Genomic DNA, 8,211 nt, shown 5'->3' with positions numbered 1-8,211 from the left:
CTCTAGGTCCTTTGGTGGTCAATTAGATATTATAGTCTCAAGGATGTTCCTGCCTGGGCTAGCTTTGAACCTGTATCCTCAGATGTTAGCATCCTGAATAGTAGAATGACAGGCCTGAGACACTGGCTCCTGGCTTCTGTGGTGTTTCTATCATCCTACAAACAGCAAGGATGAGGTGAGCAGAGTTGGATAGCTACAATGGTCTGGTCTTCACTTCCTCTTACAATGGATCATTCTTGGTATAACATAAGTGAGTGAACCATTTTGAAACCATTCTGTTATTCTTCATGAGCAAGAATGGGCAGAGGGTGGGGTAGCTGAAGGACAACATCACAAGCACAGCCTTGGATTTGTTCAATTTCTCCGGTGTGTAGAAGGAATACACAGTCACGATGTTGTTGGAGCAATAGAAGAACACGAAGCAGCTGACCAGCAGCAGGATGGTGTGGGTGGCTGTGTTCTCGGGTGCCGGCTGGGAGGCAAGACTGGGACTGTGGAGGTGCCGGGCTCTGCGGCGGTGTCGGTAGAGGAGCGTCACCATGTAGAGGCTGGGAGCCACCATGAGGACCAAGAACAGAGTATCTCGCAGCACAATGGAGCTGATAAGGGACATTTGGTTGTCCATTCCAAACTTCACTTGACAGTAGGGATGAGAAAATCCCAGTCTCATGACGGTTGAATTGCAATTGGATTGCACAGATTCAATCATGTGGAAATACATGATGGAACTGAAGATCCAGAAGGAGAGCAGTGAGGGGAGGATGCACGTGGAGGATCGGCTTTTCAGCCAAGCCCACTGGGCAGGGGTGCGGCTGATGTTGAGGGCCTGGAAGGCACTCATGAAGGTGGTAGTGCAGGTGGACAGTCCCCGGGTGACCCTGAACAGGAACAACACAGCCTTACACATGGCATCATCCCAGAAACACAGGACTCCAAACGAGGAGACGATGAAGGGCATGGACTCAAAAATGATGCTCAAGGCGTTGACCAGGGTCAGGTGCATGAAAACTATGGCAATGGGCTTCCGGAGCCGGGGTTTGCACAAGAAGCTGTATGCATACAGCAGGAAGAGGATACAGTTCCCCAGGACACCCAGACACACCTTAGACACAAAGAGGAGCCTGAACACAGTGTCACCTGGGGTGGCTGTCATTGTGTGAGTGTGTGTGTGTGTGTGTGTGTGTGTGTGAGAAAGAGAGAGGGAGAGAGAGAGACAGAGAGACAGAGAGAGTGAGAGTGTATGTGTGTGTTGTTGAGAATCAAAGTAAGAGCCCTGCCCAGTCAGGCAGGTGAGAAAGCTCTAGACAACAGTGTGAGTCCCATAGGCGGGAATCTTCATGGTGTTCCATTTCTTGATCAGGTAATCCAGGCTTAGAATGAATGCCAAAAGATAGAGTGTTAAACAAAGAATTAAAAATAGTTTCTTTTTTTGGGGTGGTTCATACCGCTTATGATATTGGAATTCACGGCCCGGGTACTGTCCCTGAGCTTTTTTACTCAAAGCTGGTGTTATCCCATTTGAACCACAGCTCCATTTCTGGCTTGTTGGTGGATCACTGGAGATCAGAGTCTCAAGGACTTCCCTTTCTGGCCTGACTTTGAACCTGGATCCTCAGATCTTTGCCTCCTGAGCAGTTGGGAGTACAGGTGTGAGCCACCAGGGCCAGGCCAAACAATTATTTTAACTGGAGTCTGGGAAAAATGTTCCACTTGCCAGTTCTGGAGAGTTGGAAGTGTTCTGACCTCGGTATTTCAGACATGAATGTGCTGTGACCTTTGAATCTGGGATGTAGGGCCTGGAAGGACCTGGGGAGACACATGTTAGAATCAAGAGGGAATTCAAGGGCACCACACTGGGCTGGGGTGTTAGGAAGGAAGATCACTGGCTGTCTCTTCCTGTGGTCCCTGGGGCACCAGGAGCCCGTGCATCTGATTGGCTTCACTTTTTGTAAAATCTTCATTTTTTGAACACCTGTTGCACAAATAGCACATCCATGTAAAATCCCTGTGGGGATTTTACAACATGACTTTTGTTTTGTTGGTTGGTCATGGAACTTGAACTCTGGGCCTGGGCGCTGTCTCCATTCTTCAGCTCAAGGCGAACACTCTACCTCTTGAGCCACAGAGCCACTTCTGGTTTTCTGTGGTTCATTGGAGATGAAAGTCTCATGGACTTTCCTGCCTGGGTTGGCTTTGAACCTTAAATCTCAATGTCCTGAATAGCTAGTATTACAGGCGTGAGTCATCAGTACCCAGTACAATATGATTTTTTTCATGGTGTATAGAGATACTAGAAGGTAAATATCTATCCAATATTTTCTCTACATTTCTTTCTGTCTGTCGTGGGGCTTGATCTCAGGGTCTGGGTGCTATCCCTGAGCTCTGCAGCTCAGGTCAAGTGCTCTACCGCTTCAACCACAGCACCACTTCCAGTTTTGTAGTGGTTTCTTGGAGATAAGGGTCTCCCGGACTCTTCTGCCTAGGTTGGCTTTGAACCGTGACCCTCAGGTCTCAGCCTCCTGAGTAGCTGGTATTACAGGCTTGAGGGACCAGAGCCTGGCTTATTTTCTGTATGTTTGAGAGTTTTCCCCCTGTATCATTCTTACTCATTACTGTTCTTGTGTTTTCTCTCACATCACAGAGAATCCTTTGTTCCTCAATAAACTTGCACTGAATTAAATTAGTATCCCATTTTTCCTGACCAAGTCTGTAAGAATATTGTTCAACCCATTCTCCTGAACAATCTCCTGCAGAACAAAGTTCTGCCCTCTTTGCTGCTGCATGGAAGTATTCTCACCGTTTCCTGGCCAGAAGCAACAGACAAATTATTGAGCATGACAACTCAGTGTGTTGCCCTTCTCAACATCCATTGTGCCTTCAAGAGGCACTTTAACTTTTATGAATTAGAATTCTTAGGAATTATGATATTTGCTATGGTTCACAAATGTTCATCATATTCTCATATTGGTAATATGTGTTATCTTTCCTATGTAATTAGGATCTTTCCAGATTGTCCTTTTCTATGTGTGTTGGTTGTGGGGGTTGATTCTGGGTCAGAGCAAGGTCCCTGAAAATTTTTCCTCATACCAGTACTCTATGACTTGAGCCACAGCTTTGTGTCTGGCTTTTTGGTGCATAATTGGAGATCAGTGTCTTATGGACTTTCTTGCCTAGGCTGCATTTGAACTGTCATCCTCAGATCTCAGTTTCCTGAGTAGTCAGGATTACAGGCTTAAACCACACACCACAAAATCATCTTTTAACAAGTGCTTGCCTTTTCCCTTTTGCTATCTCTAAACTTTTCATGTTATTTAGCATGAACTCTAGAACTTTCTAGTGAAGTTTGTTATTTTATATTTTTCCTTCTTATTGGACAGAAGAGTAGTGTGAAGTGAGAGTATTAAATGCAGCTCACTCACAAAAAACTGACTTGGGCTGCATATTTCCCATAAGGCGCTCTGCTCTGATTCTCATTCCATGACCCACTGGGCAATTTTAAGACTCACATTACTAGGATCAACCATTTCAAGGCATTATTTTACCAAAAGTCTTTAGTAATTAGCAGCAATAACAGGGGAAAAAAGGAAAGATGGAAATGATATAAATGAACCTGATCAAGGCAGTTCATACATTTGACCAAAGTGTCATGAGAAACCGCACACCCAGCCTTTCTTAAATGTCATCTTTCATCCAGTCAGAATAAAATTCCATTTCTTCTCTCTCAGACACTGATGAAGCCAATCCACTGCTCTGAGAAGCCACAAGGGTGCAGAGTTGTTTCAGCTGAAAAACATTTCCCAACACAATTATTGTGCTTTACAAATGGAATGAAAACTGCCCCAGAAAAACGATATCTCCACACACTTGAAACTTAAAAATCTGCTGTGAAAACTTGCTACTATGAAGATGCACTATGAAATTTCTGCCAAGAAATCAAAGAGATGATTCAGACACAAGGATCAAGAGAACAATGTCAGAACTGAGCCCCAACATTACAGACTGGGTCTTGGGATGAGGACAAGGAGAGCAGACAGCCCTTATGGGAGAAAACACAGAACAAGTCAACTATTGTGAACAAGCCCCTGTTTCACACACCACCCACTCAGTGTTCAATAGGATGGGGAAATGTTCACCATTAAAGTAGTAGCTGGCAAGCTAATTTAAGATGGGAATATTAGAGATAGCAATAGAGAAAATGCAAGCCCTTATGGAAAGAATATTTTGTGGCTCACCTGCTACTCAGGTGGCTGATATCTGAGGATATCTGAGGATCCCAGTTCTAAGCCAGCTCAAGCAAGCAAAGTTTGTGAGATTTGTGTCTCCACAGAATCCCCAAAAGCTGGAAGCGGAGCTAGAGCTCACATGGTACAATGTTAGACTTGAGCAAAAGTATTTAGTGACAGTGTCCTAGCCCCAAGACTAGCACATAATCACACACACACACACACACACACACACACACACACACACACACACATACACACACCATGATTTTGTTTTTCCCCTTATAAATACATTTGAAAGTACTCCTAATATGCCTAGAAGAACAAACTTACCACCGGTGAGTTGGCAGTTGTGCAGGACTGGAGGAAACTGAGCAGTGTTGTGCCACAGCGGCTGAGGTGTGCACACCCGAAAGAATAAAAAGCAAGCAAATGCCTGAAGGAAAAGGGTAGCATGGAGAGAAAAAAGAAAGATGGTATTCAGCCGCAAACACAAGTGAGAGAAATGAAGACGGGACAGTGATGCACACCTGCAATCCTAGCTACTCAGGAATCTGAGATGTGAGGATTGGAGATCAAAGCTAGGGAGAGCAGGAAAAGTCCAGGAGATCATTATCTTTACAAAAACTAAATAAGTAAAAAGAACCCCACAATTGGAGCTGTGGCTCAAGTGTTCTAGAACTAATCTTGGGCAAAACAGCTAAAAAAAAATCTGAGCACCAAGGGCTTGTCTTCAAGCCCTAGGACTGGCACCAAAAATGAATAGGGAGAGAAGTGAATCTGCAAACCACAGCTCATCCTGGGATGGGCAGTGTTGGGCCTTCATCCCACCCCTGGCTCTGAACCGAGGTTCAATGTGGCAGAATCCTTCCTCTGGCTGTCTGGACTGCAGACACACAGAGTGTCTTTGGAAGCCTGGCTTGATCATGCATGCCCATATCAGCCAATGAGGACAGGGTGGTGCTGGTGGTGGTGGTTCCCCAGGGTGTTTGCTCACCTTGTCTCCTGCTGCTGTCACTCTGACCCTGTTTTTCTCTTGTCATCATGATGAACCAGAGCAGTCAGGTGCCCTGTCCCACGTGCACAGCATGTCTCCTGATGCAGGTCTGTCTGTGCTCCCAGTCCCAGTGGCGTCAAGAAAGTCAAATGGAGACACTAAGAGCTCATTCAAAGTTACTTCTCACACCACTGGTAGGAAATTACCTGAGCACTGCAGGGCAGAGTTCGGAGAGCACTGTGCCCTACACTGGGAAGTACTGAGCCCACATCATTCATGGCTTCGCACTGAGCTCCATGGTGTCTCCGTCTTGGCTCACTGATTGATCACCCAAAGTTAGGATGTTGTGATCACAATGAGTCCTTCTTTGTATAAAATGGGACCAACACAAAAACATAGAAGATGTATGCTGGGAGGGTGGCTCAGTGGTAGAGCGCTTGCCTTGTGTGCATGAGGCCCTGGGTTCCATTCCTCAGCAACACATAAGCAAAAAGAAAAAAAGCCAGAAGTGGTGCTCTGGCTCAAGTGGTAGAGTGCTAGGCTTGAGCTGAAGAGCTGAGGGACAGTGCCCAGGCCCAGAGTTTAGGTCCCATGACCTAACCTCCCCTCCCCAATTAAAAGAAGGAAAGATAGAAAATGAACTAGAAATGTGTTGTGTTAACTTGTCACTGGAAGACAATTTCTTTTTTTTAAATTTAATTTTATTTTATTTGTGAACATATTGTACGGAAGGGTTACAATTACATGGGCAGGATAATGTGTACATTTCTTACCAAGCATTGCAGCCTCCTCCTTTGGTTTACCCTTCACATCCCTTCCCAGCCTCCCCCCTCCCCCCAATCCCAATCTTTCTCCTTCCCCCCTTCCCCTCCCCCCTGCACCGACGTTGTAAAGCTCGTTTTGGACATGATGACTTGTACTTCTCAGCAACAGGTCCACCTGTATCCTTAAACAACTGGTTTTTCCCCATCTCCTCCACAAGTTATACTGACAGCAAATATAGTGAAAGCAGGGGTTATACTGTGGGGGAGGGACATACAAAGCAACAAAGAGATAATCTTATAAATGCGTTAGAAACACATGCATGAAAGAAAAAAACATTAAAATACATATCTAATGGTTCATTTTCCTGACATCACATTATCTGACCTTTTCCGCTTGACTCATACATATACTAGATATTGCAAATAAGGGAAACCATGGGACCTATGTTTCTTCGGGCCTGGCTTACTTCACTTAATATAATTTTTTCCAAGTTTTTCCATTTCCTAACAAATGGGGCAATGTCATTCTTTCTGACGGAGGCATAGAATTCCATTGTGTATATATACCACATTTTCTTGATATATTCATATACTGAGGGGCATCTGGGTTGGTTCCATATCTAATTTCTTTATGGAGAAATGCGATCTCTGGGCACCAGTGGCTCACGCCTGTCATCCTAGCTACTCAGGAGGCTGAGATCAGAGGATGGTGGGGCAAAGCCAGCCGAGGCAGGAAAATCCATGGGACTCTTATCTCCAACAAAACACCAGCAACCCGGAAGTGGTGCTGTATCTCAAGTGGTACAGTGGTTGCCTTGAGCTGAAGAGCTGAAGGTCAGCGCAAAGGCCTAGAGTTCAAGTCCCATAACTGAAAAAGAAAAAAAAGAAATGAAATTAACATGTATTTGTACCAAACCCCCTTGTGTGTGTGTGTGTGTGTGTGTGTGTGTGCGTGTTTGATAAGGCTTCAACTCAGGGCCTGGGTGGTCTCTCTTAGTATTTGTGCTCAAAGCTGGTCCCCTACCACTTGAGCAACAGTTCCAATTCTGGCTTTTTGGTGGCTTATTGGGTATAAGCCTGCATAGGCTGCCTTCACACCTTGATTATTGGATCTCAGAAACCTGAATATCTAGGATGACTAGTGTGAGCCACTGGCACGGGGCTGATGATTATGATATCAGCTTGGAGAGCAGTTTGAGTGAGATTGTTATAATCACTGCTACTCAGAGTGTTTGTTCTTTGTGCATAGGAAAGCTTCCAATAAGTATATACTTAGCTTGTTTCCTGCTGCTTTTCCATTAGAGTTAGTGTAGCGCAAAAGCGTCATTCAACTGGAATTTTTCATGTTTTATGTACAGGATCATAGCATCTGCAAATAGGATTAATTTCTCTTTTGAGTCTATTTTGGTCCTTTTGGTTTCTTTGACATTGCTTTGGTTGAAGGTCCAGTCACTAAGTAAATAGGAACAGAGATGGAGAGCCTACATGGCCTCCTTTCTTGCTTATGCAGACGTTTTCAGTTTTCTTCATTTAGTACAGGGTGAACTATAGATGATCACACAGAGCCTTTGTGATGTTGAAGCACGCCCTCCCTTCTGTTCCTAGTTTCTTTGGCGCTTTTATTATGAAGTGATGTTGACTTTTGTCTAGGGGCTTTTGTGCATACATTGATATGATCATGTTATTTCTGTTCTCTTTTATAAATGCTCTTGAGGGGTGCAGTTGATGTTAGAGTTTGATTTCAGATCCTGTGTCTTTAAGAGCTATATTATTGATTTGTGTATATTTATTTTGTTTTATCTTATTTATTTTTAACCCTTAAGTGATTGTGCAGAGGTATTGTTGTTCAAAAAATTTGTACATGGCCTGGAGCCAGTGGCTTAAGCCTATAATTCCAGCTACTCAGGATCCTGAGATCTGAGGATCACGGTCAAAGATAGCTAGGGAAGGAAATACCGTGAGAATCTTATCTCCAGTTAACCACCAGAATACCTGAAGTGGCACTGTGTCTCAAGTGGTAGAGAGCTCACCTTGAGCTGAAAAGGTGAAGGACAACACCCAGGTCCACAGTTCAAGACCCAAGACTGACCAAAAAAAATTGTACATGATGACAATGAGTGTTGAATCCTTCCACTAGTTGTACAGTTCATTTTCCACATAGCTGTGAATATCACTACTGCTTTTGTTAATAATTCATCCTGCATTTTGGAGAGACTATCACTACCTC

General features: G+C 44.4%; 1 protein-coding gene across 1 annotated transcript; it reads right to left on the bottom strand.

Moving 5' to 3' along the window:
• Positions 1-220: 220 nt before the first annotated feature.
• LOC105994129 (vomeronasal type-1 receptor 90-like) lies at positions 221-1,153 on the bottom strand. Its single transcript, XM_013027559.1, has one exon. It carries the CDS (start codon positions 1,151-1,153, stop codon positions 221-223), a length of 933 nt encoding a protein of 310 aa, XP_012883013.1.
• Between the last annotated feature and the right edge of the window lie 7,058 nt (positions 1,154-8,211).

The sequence above is a fragment of the Dipodomys ordii genome, unplaced genomic scaffold, assembly GCF_000151885.1.
Source record: "Dipodomys ordii isolate 6190 unplaced genomic scaffold, Dord_2.0 Scaffold105, whole genome shotgun sequence".
Classification (NCBI taxonomy): domain Eukaryota; kingdom Metazoa; phylum Chordata; class Mammalia; order Rodentia; family Heteromyidae; genus Dipodomys; species Dipodomys ordii.
The sequence above is the reverse complement of the archived record's forward strand: the minus strand, read 5'-3'. Positions and strand labels throughout refer to the sequence as shown.

Coding starts and splice junctions, on each gene's coding strand:
- LOC105994129 (XM_013027559.1), bottom strand. CDS start 1,153: ATGACAGCCACCCCAGGTGACACTGTGTTCAGGCTCCTCTTTGTGTCT.